This window comes from Zootoca vivipara, chromosome 2 (assembly GCF_965207765.1).
Source record: "Zootoca vivipara chromosome 2, rZooViv2.hap1.1, whole genome shotgun sequence".
NCBI classification, from domain to species: Eukaryota; Metazoa; Chordata; class Lepidosauria; order Squamata; family Lacertidae; genus Zootoca; species Zootoca vivipara.
Genome location: NC_142584.1, coordinates 116,035,512 through 116,053,109, shown reverse-complemented (window position 1 = coordinate 116,053,109; position 17,598 = coordinate 116,035,512). Strand labels below are relative to the sequence as shown.

Sequence of the window (17,598 nt, the reverse complement as noted above, 5' to 3'; positions counted from 1 at the left end):
TCCTTCCATCTTTCTCAGGGGAAGGGGGCATATGTCTGAGCCCGCCCCCACCCCAGGAGAGGCCAAAGCAGGCATCTCTGTGCAATGCAGAAACGCAGACAGGAATCCTGCAGTTTAGCCTTTGGGTTAACGTGAGCCGAGCTCGCTTCCTGGAGAGGGAGGGAACTTGGGGGAGGGAACACCCCTTAGGATGCTCCTCCCCATCCGCAGTCTTTCCTGCTTCTTCCAGCGCTGGGATCCACACTCTGGGATCTGGTGAGCCTGCCTCCCCCACTTGGTGTGCATTTGGGTGAAGGGGAGTCCCAGGGCTGGAGGGGATGGGGAGACTGTAAGGCTGCAAAGAGACTGTGGGTCCGTCTACTGCTCAGCTATAAGGGCTAAGGAGGATATCCCTCTTTCCCTTTCGCCCCATGATCAGATGCTGCATCCCCTCCAACATCTCTCCGATGAAATAGGGACGTCCCATTCCATAATGATTTAGAATCATAGAATCATAGAGTTGGAAGAGACCACAAGGGCCATCCAGTCCGACCCCCTGCCAAGCAGGAAACACCATCAAAGCATTCTTGACATATGCCGTTTTGGAACTACAGTTTCCACAATCCCTGACCACTGGTCCTGTTAGCAGTTTGGTCAGACTCATGTTCGTGGCTTCGAGAACACTGTCCAACCACCTCATCCTCTGTCGTCCCCTTCGCCTTGTGCTCTCAATCTTTCCCAGCATCAGGGTCTTTTCCAGGGAGTCTTCTCTTCTCATGAGGTGGCCAAAGTATTGGAGCCTCAGCTTCAGGATCTGTCCTTCCAGGGAGCACTCAGGGCTGATTTCCATAAGAATGGATAGGTTTGATCTTCTTGCAGTCCATGGGACTCTCAAGAGTCTCCTCCAGCACCATAATTCAAAAGCATCAATTCTTCGGCCATCAGCCTTCTTTATGGTCCAGCTCTCACTTCCATACATCACTACTGGGAAAACCATAGCTTTAACTATATGGACCTTTGTCGGCAAGGTGATGTCTCTGCTTTTTAAGATGCTGTCTAGGTTTGTCATTGCTTTTCTATAATTTTATAAATTTTGTTATTTATACCCCTCTTCTCTGACTGGGTTGCCCCAGCCACTCTGGGCACCTTTCAACATATCTAAAAACACCATAAAACATTGAATATATATATATGTGTGTGTGTGTGTGTGTGTGTGTACACACACACACACACACCTTCCTTATACAGGGCTGCCTTGCCTTCAGATGGCTCAGGGGTCGCATAAGTCCATACCCTCCAAAATTTCTCCTGTGAAAATAGGGACGTCCTAAGGAAAACCGGGACATTCTGGGATCAAATCAGAAACCGGTACGGCGTCTGCAATTCCAGGGACGGCTGTTCCTGGAAAATAAGTACACTTGGTGTGGGATAAACTGGTAAAAAAAGCTTGGCAGGATAAATTGATTGCTCATTGCTACTGCAACATAGGAACGGATAGATTATAGCAGGCATAGACAAACTCCGGCCCTCCAGATATTTTGGGACCACAATTCCCATCATCCCTGACCACTGGTCCTGTTAGCTAGGGATGATGGAAATTGTAGTCCCAAAACATCTGGAGGGCCGGAATTTGCCTATGCCTGGCTTACAAACATGGGCTGTGTATGGACAATTATTATGAAAGAATTTTTAAAATATACATACGTATATGTATTAGAATAATACTTTCATTTATCTGCTTTGTATAAAAGACAAGCATGTAAAGAATTAAAGGGTTTTTTTTGTATTTTTAAATTTGTATTTTTAAACACACTTTTTGCTTCCCCTCCCATTTGTTTTTTTACTTAATCCTGTTTAACTGAAATGTTTTCAATAAAATAAATAAATAACCAGACATATCAAGAAGTGGAGCTGCTTTTTTAGCTCTCCTTGTAAAGCCAGGAAGCCCCTTTGAGATGTTTGAGGGGGGAGAGATTAAAGGACTTTTGCAATGCCAAATTGATTCGTGGAAGAGAATAATCCATTGCACTCTGATTAATACCCCATAATTTATGGGGCAGTGCTGTTAATCAAACATTCTGGCTGACCTGGAAAAGCTTCACATTGAGAAATGTGACCCTTATTTTTCATTCACCTGATCCGCCACCTCCCTCCCCCCCCCAGTCTTTATTTCCTCACTTGCTACATTTTACTGAATTTCATTATTCATTCATTTATTTTATTTATTTTATTGAATTTACATACCGCCCTTCAACAAAAGCGGTTCACAGAATAAAATATGGTGTGTGTACAGCTACAATAGAAATTAGACCCCCATTGCAAATCAGCTCAACACAATGGATACTTGCTCTGAAGGGGTTGAATACTAGTGAGAATGGAGATGCCAATATAAGTTGCATTTTCAGCCAAATTTGGGGGGGAACCACTTTAAGCATCCATTGTGTCAAAGGACTTCAATTGCTTTTGTTTGATTTGCTCGTTGCAAACAGCTGAAAGTGTCCATTTTGATAATAAACCTGATGTGGAGGAATCACTTCCCACAAACAACAAACCTCTAATTTCTGTTTGAAAATCCCAATTGACTACCCCTTCCTTCCTGAAAATTTGCTAGCTGCCCCCATCCACTTTTACTCAGGGGAAAATGCCAAGTATCGGTCAGGTATGCTGCATCTTTCAACCTCTAACCTGATGGAAGGCTCTCAATGATTGCCCCTCATGCGAAGAAACCTCATTGCAGCTGCCTATATATATTTGAGGCTTGACCTAGAAGTTTAAGCAATATAACTTCTGTTAAACAAAATACAAGAAATAGAACCACCTGGCTGTCTTTCTTGGAGGAAATCTGGTTGCTAGCTGAAGGTACCCAGATCCGCTTGAGAAAAATACCTTATAGACCTGACAGTTAAATCAGTGGCTTCCCTTCTTCTCCTTCCATGGTTCATTTTGCATATCATACCCCCCCCTGCATATTTTACATGAACTAAACCATTCAGTAATCCATCGTTACATCCATCAAAACTTATTTACACTGTTGAAAATTAGCTTAATGCTACCAACGTTTTTAAATACCGTAAACACAATTTTCACCCATATATTCAGTAAACATTTTCCAGTCTTCTTTAAACACACATTCTTCTTGTTCTCTTATTCTATATGATAAATCTGCAGGCTGTGTGTATTCCATCAGTTTAAGTTGCCATTCTTCTTTAGTTTGGACCTCGCCCGTTTTCCATTTTGGGCTAACGAAACATGGGCCGCAGTAGTAATGTACATAAATAACCTTTTTTGACACCTGGGAATTTCCCTCTGAATTATCCCCAACAAAAAGGACTCTGGTGGGTTGGGGTTTTTTTGGAAATGTACTTTTAAACATTTTTTCCAGTTCATTATATATCATATCCCAATACTCTCTTAACCTTTTACAAGTCCACCACATATGAAAAAACATACCTTCAACCTCTTTGCATCTCCAGCACTTATCTGATTCCTACTTTTACACTTTAGCAAGTCTGCTCAGAGTTAAATACCACATGTAAATCATTTTCAGGTAGTTCTCCTTCCAAGAGTAGTATGTGGTGAACTTCAAATCGCTCTTCCACAGTTTCTCCAAGAGGTTCATTTCCATATTGTGTCGTATATCTCTTGTCCAGTGCGTTGTGGAGGCTTTAACAAGCTCATCTTTTGTTTCCCAGAGCTGGAGGCTTCCTTGGGGCTCAGATCAAAGATGGAAAAGCAGGATTCTGCTGCGGTTGAAGCAGGAAGAGGCCCTGACACCATCAAGATTGGAAGCACTGAGAACTTCTGGAAAAGAACCGTGCAGAAGAAGATCCTGGGCGAAGGTGTTTTCCATTCCAAAGTACAGCACCAACACTTCAGAAACTTCAAAGACGTCTACTACCAGGAGGCCAAGGGACCTCGAGAGGTTTGCAGCCAACTCCGCCACCTCTGCCATGAGTGGCTCAAGCCAGAGCAAAACACCAAGGCTCAGATCCTGGACCTGGTGATCCTGGAGAAATTCCTGGCTGTCCTCCCCCCGGAGATGGAGAACTGGGTGAAGGATCAGGGAGCGGAGACCAGTTCCCAGGCAGTGGCCCTGGCAGAAGGTTTCCTCCTGAGCCGGGCAGAGGACCAGAAGCAGGAAGAGCGGCAGGTGAGAGACAGTTTAATGAAAGGGCCTAAAAAACATGAGGGAGGTCAACTCAAAACTCACTATAATTGGCCAACTTTTTCAGACAGCGAGAGCCTGTTGGATCAGGCCAGTGGTTGATCTGTTCCAGCATCCTGTTCTCACAGTGACCAACCAAATGGCCATCTGTCTTGGATTTTTTAGTTAAGATTCCTGCATTGCAGGGGGTTGGCCTGGATGACCTTTGTGGTCCCTTCCAGCTCTACCATTCTGATGCCTGTAGGAAGCCTCAAGGACCGCCTCTTTCCATATGAACCTACCCAGACCCTGAGATCATCTTCTGAGGCCCTTCTTCGTTTGCCTCCTCCTCTAGAGGTCCGGAGGATGACAAGGCGAGAACAGGGCCTTCTCTGCAGTGGCTCCCTGTCTGTGGAATGCTCTCCCCAGGGATGTTCGCCTGGCGCCTTCATGATACACATTTAGGCACCAGGCAAAAACATCCCTTTTTAACCAGGCCTTTGGTTGATCTGATTTACATCCTTTAAAAAAATTTTGTGGGGGTCGGGGAAGGCTATTTCGTTGTTTTTATTTTTATTATGTATTTTGTGGTTTTGCATCTTGATTTTATTCTGTGAGCTGCCCTGAGACCCCCAAGTATAGAGCAGTATATGAATTCAATAAATAAACAATATAAAATAAATAAGCCAGCAAAATGCACCTGAGAGGAACAGCATTCAGTCTACCTCCAATTCCCAGCAATTGAACAGTACTGAGCGGTAGAACGTAGCCATTATGTCTAGGAGGTGTTGATAATCGTATCCATGGATCTGTCCAGTCTTTTTCAAAAACCACCAAATCGTCTTGTGGGAGCGAGTTCCATAGTGTAACCATGAGTAAAGTACAAGGGACGCGTTGCTCAGTCCCAGCTCCTGCCCACCTAGCAGTTTGAAAGCACGTCAAAATGCAAGTAGATAAATAGGAACCGCTACAGCGGGAAGGTAAACGGCGTTTCCATGTGCTGCTCTGGTTTCACCAGAAGCGGCTTAGTCATGCTGGCCACATGACCTGGAAGCTGTACGCCAGCTCCCTCGGCCAATAAAACGAGATGAGCACCGCAACCTCAGAGTCGGGTACGACTGGACCTAATGGTCAGGGGTCCCTTGAGGTTCAGCAGCAACAAGGGGAAGGACGCTTTGACAGCTGTCAAAAGCTGTCAAATTGCTAAAGGACTAAGAAAGACGATTTTATTTCTGTGAATTGGAAAAATTGATTCAAAAGGTTTTAAAAGGATTTAAGTGGATTGTAAATTTGAAATCTGATGAGGTTAAAGACAAAGGATAAGAACAGCCAAGATGGAGCCGACAACGTGGTAGAGAGGAATTTTCCAGTACCCTTTGGCCCTTATCTCTGGTCTGCCTGTGGTTAAGTGAGTTATGAAAACAAAGTTCTCTCGAGCTTTCCAGGAGGCAGTGCGGGGCTACCTACAAATATGGGAAGATATTTACAAGGAAAGGCAATGTTTGAATCCAACAGAAAAGGAGAATGAGGTGCAAGAGCAAGATTTAGAGGACAATTTTGAATACGAGACTGTGTGTGAGAAGCAACAACTTGAGGACAATTTGGAGACTGATTTAGACCAAAAGAAATATGTGTTGGATGATGAAAAACAAAGATCTGAACAAGGAGACGAGGCCGACAAGGAGAAGCAAAGTGAAGAGAAGATTGATGGAAGTGAAATTCCTGGAGAGACTGAAATGTTGAATGGTGTTAGTGAAGGGAGGGAAAGGCAGAAAGAGGGGGGAGCAAAGGCCTGGAAGTGGAAGTGGGATAGAATTGGTGTGGGGTAAAAATTTTAGTTTAAGGTATACTTTTGGCTTATGAATAACGTTGTCGGAGTCTTGGCCTGCTAAAGGATATGCTGATCCAATTGGGAGGAGGGACATTGGGGGGGGAGGAGAGATTTTTTTTATAAGTTTAGGGTTAAGAGTTTTCTGGAGGGAGTAGAAGAATGGCTGAGGAAATATGCTTAGAGTTTGTTTTTTTTAGTAACTTTGGTGACCAGAAGTTGTTTGGGTGGAGAACTGCCTGTCTCCCTCTCCTTACTCTTGGTACCCAGTGGCAGGGGGTGCTTTGGGGAGAGAGGGAGGGGTGGAGGGAAACCCAGACACAAAAATGGAACCTTTTGACTGCTGGGCCCCTCGGGCTGCCCCGGTGGCAGGGGGGGGGGGACTCAGGGGGGGACAGCATGAAGAAGGAGGAGGATTGTGTTAATATTGTATTGGAGTAGAAAACCCGCCATAACTATGTAATGAAGTTGGGAAATCCAGGAGGAGGAGAGTCGTGGAAGCCACTAATATTTTTCTTTTTTTATTTTTTTCCCCCTCTTTTTTCTCCCTTTTTATATTTTTTTCTTTTTCCTTTTTATTTTTTTCCTTTTTTTCAATATAGCGAAGAAATAGCTGGGGGACAAGCCAAACCCCAGAGATCCTCCGTCTTTATCCTCTCAGTGGCAGGGGGGGGGATGAGGGGGGAGGAAGGAGGGGGAAGGTCAAACCCAGCTTGGAATGGACCCCTTTGTTTCCCAATGCCCATGGGTCTCACTGGTGGCAGAAGGGGGCCTGTGGGTGGAGGGAAAATGAAGGGACAGAGTTTATGTTGTATGCTTTATATGTGTTCTTTTTATAAAATTAATAAAAATTATTATAAAAAAAAGGGGGTCCCTTTACCTTAAAGTAAAGTACCACCTTATTTTACGTGACCTCCATCTTCAACCTTTGGCTTCATTGGACACCCACAAATTCTAGCATCGCCTGCTTTTTCCATGCACAATTTCGTAAACATCCGTGACGTCAGCTCTCGTATTACTTTTCAATTACAATAATCCAACGGTAGCCTCATTATAACAATGCCAAATTATAATACAATTACTAATCCCAATCATTCAGATGCCGAATTATATAATTTAGGTGGCCTCCTAAGTGCTAGAATTGATGGTTTGATGGTGTACTTTGTTTCTGCATTCCAAGATCTTATTCCTCTCAATTACAATACATTCAAAATAACCATCCCTTGTATAACAACTGCAATATTAACAACATCCAATTGTCTTGACACATTAAATAATTTATAAACTTGTAGGTGAAGCATTCAAACTATATCCTTATTCCTCCTGTCTGTGGCAATTATCCTGTCCGTGGTGTTCAGGGCCGGATTTAGGATTGATGAGGCCCTCAGCTACTGAAGGTAATGGGGCCCTTTATATGTCCAGCTGTCCTTTGTCAACAACAAATTGTCGCTGTTTTTTGTGTTGAATATATGCTATATGGTAATTTATGGACCTAATAGGTATCTAAAACCAGTGATATTTTAGGGAGCAGGCTAGCAGGCGGGGCCCATTACTTATACCATAGGAGCCTACACAACACAAAACACCGTTGCTGTATGTACCGTAGGTTTTATTTTATTTGTTTTTTATCTTATATTTTGGAAATGTACATCCAGTTTTTTTCCTTTATTTTTTTAGGGCCCCCCAAAAGAGTGGGGCCCTAAGCTATCGCTTGTTTAGCTTATACGTAAATCTGGCGCTGGGGGTGTTCCTTCCTGTCCTTGTAAAATGTTGTTGTTGTTGTTTAGTCGTTTAGTCGTGTCCGACTCTTCGTGACCCCATGGACCATAGCACGCCAGGCACTCCTGTCTTGCACTGCCTCCCGCAGTTTGGTCAAACTCATGTTCGTAGCTTCGAGAACACTGTCCAACCATCTCGTCCTCTGTCGTCCCCTTCTCCTAGTGCCCTCAATCTTTCCCAACATCAGGGTCTTTTCCAAGGATTCTTCTCTTCTCATGAGGTGGCCAAAGTATTGGAGCCTCAGCTTCACGATCTGTCCTTCCAGGGAGCACTCAGGGCTGATTTCCTTAAGAATGGATAGGTTTGATCTTCTTGCAGTCCACGGGACTCTCAAGAGTCTCCTCCAGCACCATAATTCAAAAGCATCAATTCTTCGGCGATCCGCCTTCTTTATGGTCCAGCTCTCACTTCCATACATCACTACTGGGAAAACCATAGCTTTAACTATACGGACCTTTGTCGGCAAGGTGATGTCTCTGCTTTTTAAGATGCTGTCTAGGTTTGTCATTGCTTTTCTCCCAAGAAGCAGGCGTCTTTTAATTTCGTGACTGCTGTCACCATCTGCAGTGATCAAGGAGCCCAAGAAGGTGAAATCTCTCACTGCCTCCATTTCTTCCCCTTCTATTTGCCAGGAGGTGATGGGACCAGTGGCCATGATCTTGGTTTTTTTGATGTTGAGCTTCAGACCATATTTTGCGCTCTCCTCTTTCACCCTCATTAAAAGGTTCTTTAATTCCTCCTCGCTTTCTGCCATTAAGGTTGTGTCATCTGCATATCTGAGGTTGTTGATATTTCTTCCGGCAATCTTAATTCCGGCTTGGGATTCATCTAGTCCAGCCTTTCGCATGATGAATTCTGCATATAAGTTAAATAAGCAGGGAGACAATATACAACCTTGTCGTACTCCTTTCCCAATTTTGAACCACTCAGTTGTTCCATATCCAGTTCTGACTGTAGCTTCTTGTCCCACATAGAGATTTCTCAGGAGACAGATGAGGTGATCAGGCACTCCCATTTCTTTAAGAACTTGCCATAGTTTGCTGTGGTCGACACAGTCAAAGGCTTTTGCATAGTCAATGAAGCAGAAGTAGACGTTTTTCTGGAACTCTCTAGCTTTCTCCATAATCCAGCGCATGTTTGCTATTTGGTCTCTGGTTCCTCTGCCCTTTCGAAATCCAGCTTGCACTTCTGGGAGTTCTCGGTCCACATACTGCTTAAGCCTGCCTTGTAGAATTTTAAGCATAACCTTGCTAGCGTGTGAAATGAGCGCAATTGTGCGGTAGTTGGAGCATTCTTTGGCACTGCCCTTCTTTGGAATTGGGATGTAGACTGATCTTCTCCAATCCTCTGGCCATTGCTGAGTTTTCCAAACTTGCTGGCATATTGGGTGTAGCACCTTAACAGCATCATCTTTTAAAATTTTAAACAGTTCAGCTGGAATATCATCACTTCCACTGGCCTTGTTATTAGCAGTGCTTTCTAAGGCCCATTTGACTTCACTCTCCAAGATGTCTGGCTCAAGGTCAGCAACCACACTACCTGGGGTGTACGAGACCTCCATATCTTTCTGGTATAACTCCTCTGTGTATTCTTGCCACCTCTTCTTGATGTCTTCTGCTTCTGTTAGGTCCTTACCACTTTTGTCCTTGATTATGGTAATCTTTGTACGAAATGTTCCTTTCATGTCTCCAATTTTCTTGAACAGATCTCTGGTTTTCCCCATTCTATTGTTTTCCTCTATTTCTTTGCATTGCTGTAAAATGTTATGTCTATCTTTTCCCAGCCAATGCTTCCATCATGCCTTGGACAGAGCTAATAATCCCATTGTTGTTTCAGAAGTTCTCCATTGCTCCGTAATGTGGTTCATTGTTCTGTGTTCACATTGTTTTACAACTTCCTGTTTCAGACCAAGGGTCTGCTTTCAGAATTGGCTGCTGATTCCCTGGAGGCAGAGAGGACACCATCGTGCACCGGAGAGTACCCCTTGCGAAACTTGACGGAGAGCGATGGAGGTGCCATTTTGTCAGGTAAATATTCATGCGACATGATCTTGAACTTGGGTCTTCCTCTGTCACAGAGCGTGCCAGTCAGTAAATCACCTGCAGTTCAAATAATAACAACAACAATACTTTTTTTATTTATAACCCACCCATCTTGCTGGGTTTCCCCACCCACTCTGGCCGGCTTACAACATACAGTGGTACCTCAGGTTGCGGACCTGATCCGTTCCAGGGTGCTGTTTGCACCCCGAAAAGTCCGCAACCCGAGCGGTGCTTTCACACATGCGCGAAAGCGCGATAGAGCGCTTCTGCGCATGCGCAAAACTGGCAGGACGCTTCTGCGCATGCCGTGCGACGGAACCCGGAAATAAACACTTCCGGGTCCGCCGTGTTCATATCCTGAAAGAACGCAACCTGAGGTATGACTGTATCTAAAACATAATGAAAACATCAGTCCTTAAATACTTCCCTAAACAGGGAAGTTGGAGTTAACTGGAAAAACACAGTCTCCACAGACCTGGCTGAATGTCAAGCTTAGTGAGCACAGCAGCTCATTGCCTGTTGGGTCTTCCTGCAGGAAATCAGTTGCTGAAACAGAAAGCTCCCCACAACTGTCTTAAGTCCGCTCCTCTCCAGGGCTTTCCCCAGCGATCAGAGAGTGTACCTGTGTGCGACCTGTTCTCCTGTGTCGGCCCTCTTCTGGTGAAGGGAGTTTGCCACAGCACAACGGGGGAGACACACGTGCCTCTTCATCAGCCGGATTTGTCTCTGCCTCTTGGCGTCCCTCCTCTCCTGCTTCACCTTCTGCCTCCGATTCTGGACTTCTCTCTACCACAGACTCTCCCAGCTCACTAAACCCTGTTACCTCTTCAGCTTCCGACGCCTCCTCTTCCCCGCCTTCTCCCTCTGACCACTCATCGTTGTCCCACCACCATTCTCCGGGCTCTTCTTCCCTTAGGAGTTCCCCAGCTGGTTCCTTCCACCGTTCCCTATGTCCAACCAATCCACGACACCTTCCACTGTTTATGCAATAAATCTTTGGGATGCCTTTGCGTCTCCTGGCTCTTGTCGTGAGCGAACATGCTTGCCCCACAGCCCTTGTACACAGTTAATCCATATTTATTTCCAACGTTTGAACCCGTTAAAGGCGACACTCGGATTTGTCGCCCAGAGCCCAGATGGAGAGGTGTGTTTTCACCAAACTGGGATATAAAAATAGATTAAGAAGAGGCCGTCTGGGCCATGCCAGGGGTCCATCAAGCCCACCATCCTGTTCTCACACTAACCAGGCAAATCCTACATCCTATGCCCTTTTAAAATGTGGGTTTTTTTGGGGGGGTGTCGTGGAATTCTACTCAATATTGACCCAGAACAGATTCCAGCGCATAGTTAGCAGAGTAAAAACTTAAACACGTTGCAGGATTCTCCCCAGATAGACCAGAGACAATTAATATTTCATCCAGCAGAGCTTTACTGCTACTGAAGGCAAATGAGCGTAATGGTCACAAATCCAATACATTCAGGATTGGCACTGTCCATGAGAAATCCAGTTGCAGCAGACTTAACTGAAACTTAACAATATATTATAATAAGACTAAAACTTTAACACTATATACAGAACACCACACCAGAAGGGAAAGAGAAAGTGAAAACCAGGCTCCTTCTGGCCTCTTATCATAGTCCAGGCATCCCCAAACTTCGGCCCTCCAGATGTTTTGGACTACAATTCCCATCATCCCTGACCACTGGTCCTGTTAGCTAGGAATCATGGGAGTTGTAGGCCAAAACATCTGGAGGGCTGCAGTTTGGGGATGCCTGTCATAGTCAGCATCACCTTGACAGAAAAGATAACAGGACCAATTTAAGCCAGCTGTACTCGGCTTCTCTGAAGGAATAACCCAAACATCATGAACCTTCTGCTTGTTTCTTTCCCACGGAGAAGCTTCCAGAACCCTCTTGAACTAATTGGAATAGGAAAGATCTCTACACATCAGATCAATACTTTCTGTCCTAAGAAATGCAAACTGACCGGGGGGGGGAGTTATTCGGTTGTTATTGTTTTTATTATGATTATGTATTTTGTGGTTTTATGTTCTGTTTTTATTCTGTGAACCGCCCTAAGATCTGTGGGTATGGGGCAGTATATTATTATTACAGTGGTACCTCATGTTGTGAACGGGATCTGTTCCAGTGGCCCGTTCACAACATGAAAAGGCCGCAACATGAAACGCCGCATCTGCGCACACGCGTGATGCAATGCAGCGATTCTGCGCATGCGCAAAGTGCGATTTAGCGCTTCTGCACATGCACACAGGTTACAGACATGCCGAACCCGAAAGTAACCCGTTCTGGGACTTCCGGGTTCGGCGCATCCATAACCTGAAAAGATACAACATGAAGCGGACATATGATGAGGTATGACTGCATTATTTAACAACAACAACAATATGAGAAGACTGGGAGCAGGACCTGAACAGAAGGATGCTCTCTCCTCTTGTAGTTTTCTAGCAGTTGTATTCAGAAATCCACTGCCTCCAACCAGAGAGCATAGCTATTGTGAGCAGAATTCCTCCGCAGAATGTATCGAATCCTCCTTTAAAGCCGTCCAGAAAAAAAGGACTCAGCATTCAAACTGCATGCAATGGAGAAGACTTGGGCTGTTGGCTTTGCTGCCACCTTTGTCTCTTTAGCAGATGATGGAATGAGCTTGGCAAGACCAGGTCGGCCACCTCTTCTTTCGGACGGAGGGGAAGCAGCTGCTGTGACGCTAGACCAGGTAAGCGGAAGGACCCCTGGGGAGATGGGCAGGTGGCCGTGATGAGGCCTCATATTATTGCAATGGATGAGAAGTGGTAGTTTAATCATCTATAATTAACTTATATACTGTGGTACCTTGGTTCTCGAATTTAATCCATTCCGGGAGTCCGTTCAACTCCTGAAACTTTTTGAAAACCAAGGAACGGCTTCTGATTGGCTGCAGGAGCTTCCTGCACTCAATTGGAAGTTGTAGGATGTTTGGCTTCTGAAAAACATTTGCAAACTGAAACATTCACGTCTGAGTTTGCTGCATTTGGGAGCAAATTTGTTCGGGAGCCAAGACATTCGACTACCAAGGTACCACTGTAATGGGTAAAATATAAGTAATAAAGCAGCTTTATAAGGCAAGAAAAGAACACCATGGAAAGGTGGATGGGAAGTCAACAGATAATGAGATACAGTGATGCCTCGCTAGACGAATGCCCTGTTAGATGAATTTTTCGCTATACGAATAGGTTTTGCGATCGGAGGTTGCCTCGCAAGACGACGAGGTTTTCTATGGCCGCAGCTTCGTCTTGCGAAGCGTGGCCATAAAAACCTCCGATCACAAAACCTATTTGCAAAAGGCATTTGTCTAGCGAAAGGGGAACCAGCTGTAGCTCGGAAAGAAGGCAAAGGAAGATCAGCTGTCAGCGCCTGTCAGCTGATCTTCCTTTGCCTTCTTCCGCGCTGCAGCTGGTTCCCCTTTGTGTTCCGCTGGTCTCTGCCGGTTGCCGCGAGCAGTGAGGGGCAACCGGCAGAGACCAGCGGAACACAAAGGGCTGTAGCGCGGGAAGAAGGGGGGGAGAAGCGGAGGAACTGATCCGTTCCTCCGCTTCTCCCCCCGCCGCCATGCCACGGACTACCAGGAGCATCGGACGGGGCTTTGGAGAAGCTTATGTCAATAATAGGCTATAAACTAATGATAGGTTAATAATAACTTTTATATGCCTGTTGTCCTTGTCCATGGAGTTTTCTTGGCAGGGATACTGGAGTGGCTTGCCGGTTCCTGCTCCGGGTGGATCACATTTGGTCAAAACTCTCCACTATGACCTGTCCGTCTTGGGTGGCCCTGCAAGGCATTCCTCATAGTTTCTCTGAGTTATTCAAGCCCCTTCGCCACGGCAAGGCAGTGATCCATGAAGGATGGATAGTTAATAATAAACTATAAACTAATAAAATAATAATAAACATCTTCTTTAATTTGTCATTAGTGTCCGGTGTCCTTTGAGGATGTTGCTGTGTTCTTTGCAGAAGAGGAGTGGTCTCTACTGGATCCTGACCAGAGAGCTCTGCATAGCGAAGTCATGGTGGACAATTGCCTGATGGTCATATCTCTCGGTAAGGCTCCCTTGTTTCCCTCCCTCCGAGGTCATGTCCGACCGAGCTGCAGTCCTTAATTTTATTTTCCGGTTTTCATCATTAACATCATTCAAACGTAAATTCAACAACATTTGTACAATTGCGGGGTTCCCTGAACCCCCGGACTTCCACCCTCCTCCTCCTCCTGGTTTTCCACAGATACATTTCTTAATTTTAACCGCATCTCATTCATATATCCAACTCTAATTAAATCCTTATTTATTCCTTTACCTATTAAAAATTACAAGTGCTATATCAATTCTGCTAACGTCTTTAAATCTTTACATTGTTCCTTAATATACTCTATAAATGTATACCATACTTTTTAAAAATTTACTGTCATCTTGGTGTCTGATCTTCCCAGTCATTTTTGCCATTTCTGCATAGTCCATCATTTTCACTCTCCACTCTTCCTTGGTTGGCGTTTCCTCTTCCTTCCATCTCTGGGCAAAAAGTATTCTTGCAGCTGTCGTTGCACACATAAACAGTCTTTTTAAGTCCTTTGGAATTTCTTCTCCTGTGATGCCTATTAAAAAGCTTCTGGTGTTTGTTTGTTTTTACAAAAGTTGTCTTGAACATTTTTTTCAGTTCATTATATATCATTTCCCAGAATGCCCTAGCCCAGGCATGGCCAGACTTGGCCCTCTAGCTGTTTTGGGACTACAACTCCCATCATCCCTAGCTAACAGGACCAGTGGTCAGGGATGATGGGAACTGTAGTTCCAAAACAGCTAGAGGGCCAAGTTTGGCCATGCCTGGTCTAGCCTTTTTGCACGTCCATGACATGTGGTAGAACATGCGTTCCTTCTCTTTACACTTTCAACATACGTTTTGTGTACAAAAACACCCCCTTGGGCCCTCCTACCACTGTCCTCTCTTCATTCCGCAGCACATGGAAAGCACTTCTGCCACTGTTTGGACCACACGACCCACCAAACCATCCATACGTCGGAGAAGCCGTATCAGTGCTTCGTGTGCGGCAGGAAATTCATCCAAAAGGGAAGTCTCACTGAACATCAGAGAATCCACACTGGGGAGAAACCGTACCAGTGCTCGGAGTGCGGAAAGAGCTTTGGCCGGAAGTCACAGCTCACTTTTCACCAGAGAACTCATTCGGGGAAGAAACCTTATCAGTGCCCGAAGTGCGGAAAGAGCTTCGTTCACCATTCGACCTTTTCTTGCCACCAGAAAGTTCACTTTCGGGAGAAATTGTATAAATCCGGGGCGGGCAACATCAGGCCTCTCTACCCTGCGCTTGGCACCTGCCCCACACAATGCCCCTCCTCCCCAGCCCCCCCAATGACCCTGCTGTTTCTGCCTGCCTGGAATGTGTCTTTCAACTCCAGCAATGCCCCTTGAATGTCTGCATCGAGGATAGAGAAGGTGTTGAAAGGTGTTGTCAGACGCATGAGAAAGTTCACTGCAAAGGACTCTCTAACGCAACTGGGCCCAGGATAGATCCCTTAAATCAGCTTGTGGGAAGAAGGGAGGTTCATTCCGCCTGATTTAGGTGTGTGAGTGATCTCTACAGGGAACTTTTTCGTGCTCCAGAGCCCAGCGCCTAGCAGGGTTGACCAGTCTTGCTCCCCACCCACACCGCTTTTGACAGGTGAATGACAGCAAATGATTGACAGATGGGTGGGCTCACCCACAAGTCAGAAGTTGGCTCAGGTGGTGGGGTGAGGTGGGGAGATATCTGGTCCCCCAGGCAGAAAAAGGGTTCTCTACCTACTGGGGTAATAAGGGACTCAGGTGGCGCTGTGGGTTAAACCACAGAGCCTAGGGCTTGCTGATCAGAAGGTCGGCGGTTCGTATCCCTGCAACGGGGTGAGCTCCCGTTGCTCGGTCCCAGCTCCTGCCCACCTAGCAGTTCGAAAGCACGTCAAAGTGCAAGTAGATAAATAGGGACCGCTCCTGCGGGAAGGTAAATGGCGTTTCCGTGCGCTGCTCTGGTTCGCCAGAAGCAGCTTTGTCATGCTGGCCACATGACCTGGAAGCTGTCTACGGACGAACGCTGGCTCCCTCGGCCTATAGAGCGAGATGAGCACCGCAACCCCAGAGTCGGACACGACTGAACCTGATGGTCGGGGCCCCTTTACCTTTACCTACTGGGGTAAGTTATCGGTTTTTCTTTACCGATTTACTAGATACTGGCATATTGAGACAGCATATGGCAGCCATTCTGTAATTGGCCATGCCCAGGAGAGCAGCCATTTTAGAGTGGCACCCATGTCACTTTCTCTACGTCCCAAAGATTGCAAAGAAGAAGAATGGAGAGCCTGGCGTATCATCAGGCTCATCCTGGATAGCTCAGTTGGTGCTGATAACTCCAAGGTTGCAGTTTGAGCCGTGAATGGGGCAACTGCATATTTCTGCATTGCAGGACTAGATGATCCTCAGGGTCCCTTCCTACCCTACAATCCTATTATTTCTATTACAGTATTCCCTAAACTGGCATCTATCCACAGCTGATCCATCAGGCTACAGTGGCGGAAAGGGACTACAGGGCTTCTCCATTGGAGAGCAATTTTGGGATCCTCCGTTTGAGCTGTTTGCAGTGCACCTGGTCATCAGTATTATTCAGTGACTAAGAAGCTGCTCCTGTGCTTCCCATTTCCATCCCATCCTGTTTCCTTTTCTATTGTGGGTCTTCGATCGTACGCAGATCTTACGATCGATCTTACGCTACTGATATTTGTAAGCTGTTGCTTTCAAATGATTCCGAGTTGCACATCAAATAAATGCTTCGTTTATCTTTGTAAATGGCTTGCAGAGAAGAAGAAAATGCATATTGCAATTAAAAAGAGAGAGAGAGATGTCTTGGGTGTTGCCTGGAGACTTGAAAGGTGGGACAGGAATTGTGTTTATAAATATATACACAGGTGAAACTCATAAAATTAGAATATCGTTGAAAAGTGCATTTATTTCAGCAATGCAACTTTTTATTCTTTATTTTTCTTTTAATTTCTATAAATGCTTTCTTTTGGAAATCCCACAGTAATAAAACAAATAGTTACAGTAATACAAAAATAAACATCGCTATTACATTTCATTAATTACATTTCATTTATAATTGACCCGCCTAACAACAAATAATTACAATTGCAACAAATAAAGGCTTGACATATCTTGCTTTGCATGTCATGCATCTATCTCATATATTGGTTTCACCTTTTAAGTTACCTTACTGAAATAAATGCACTTTTCGACGATATTCTAATTTTCCAAGTTTCACCTGTATATATTGAAACCGAATTTCTGTCTCCCAACCCTGAACATCAGCAGTGATTGGCCCAAGGTCACCCAGGGAGCTTCATTCATGGCTGAGTTTGGGGGATCTGAACCCGGGTCTCCCAGGTCCTAGTCCAGCCCTTGATAACCACCACACCACACTGGATCTGCAAGGTCGTTGTTAAAATGTGTATATCCCCCTTCATACATAGATCTCAGGGCAGTTCACAACACTGGAGGTTTATAAGCAGAGTTTGGCTGGCCATCTGTCATGGATGCTGTAGTTGAGATTCCTGCATTGCAGGGGGTTGGACTGGATGACCCTTGGGGATCCTTCCAACTATGATTCCATGAGAAAATTACAATATAAAAAGCACAAACACATAATGAAAATAATGATTATGGTGACTGGAGTATAATATTATTATATGTACCCAGATCATAGCTGCCAAGTTTTCCCTTTTCTCACGAGGAAGCCT

The 17,598-nt window shown here is 45.1% G+C and overlaps 1 protein-coding gene across 2 annotated transcripts; it reads left to right on the top strand.

Annotated features, from left to right (window-relative positions):
* The first annotated feature begins 102 nt into the window (after nucleotides 1-102).
* On the top strand, nucleotides 103-17,527 carry LOC118081354 (zinc finger protein 213-like). Of its 2 annotated transcripts, none has more exons than XM_088664161.1 (6): nucleotides 103-255; nucleotides 3,672-4,129; nucleotides 9,637-9,757; nucleotides 12,424-12,506; nucleotides 13,741-13,867; nucleotides 14,778-17,527. In XM_088664161.1, the coding sequence occupies exons 2-6, from the start codon at nucleotides 3,704-3,706 to the stop codon at nucleotides 15,245-15,247; spliced, it is 1,227 nt and encodes a 408-aa protein (XP_088520287.1). In that variant the 5' UTR covers nucleotides 103-255; nucleotides 3,672-3,703; the 3' UTR covers nucleotides 15,248-17,527. The 2 variants fall into 2 exon arrangements, with proteins under 2 accessions (XP_088520287.1, XP_088520286.1); XM_088664160.1 differs by having other exon boundaries at nucleotides 213-255; nucleotides 12,421-12,506.
* The last annotated feature ends 71 nt before the right edge of the window (nucleotides 17,528-17,598 follow it).

Excerpts from the sequence above, each read along its gene's own strand:
- LOC118081354 (XM_088664160.1), top strand. The coding sequence starts at position 3,704 with ATGGAAAAGCAGGATTCTGCTGCGGTTGAAGCAGGAAGAGGCCCTGAC. Across the intron at positions 9,758-12,420 it reads TGGAGGTGCCATTTTGTCAG|CAGATGATGGAATGAGCTTG; the intron begins GTAAATATTCAT and ends TTGTCTCTTTAG. Across the intron at positions 12,507-13,740 it reads CTGCTGTGACGCTAGACCAG|TGTCCGGTGTCCTTTGAGGA; the intron begins GTAAGCGGAAGG and ends ATTTGTCATTAG.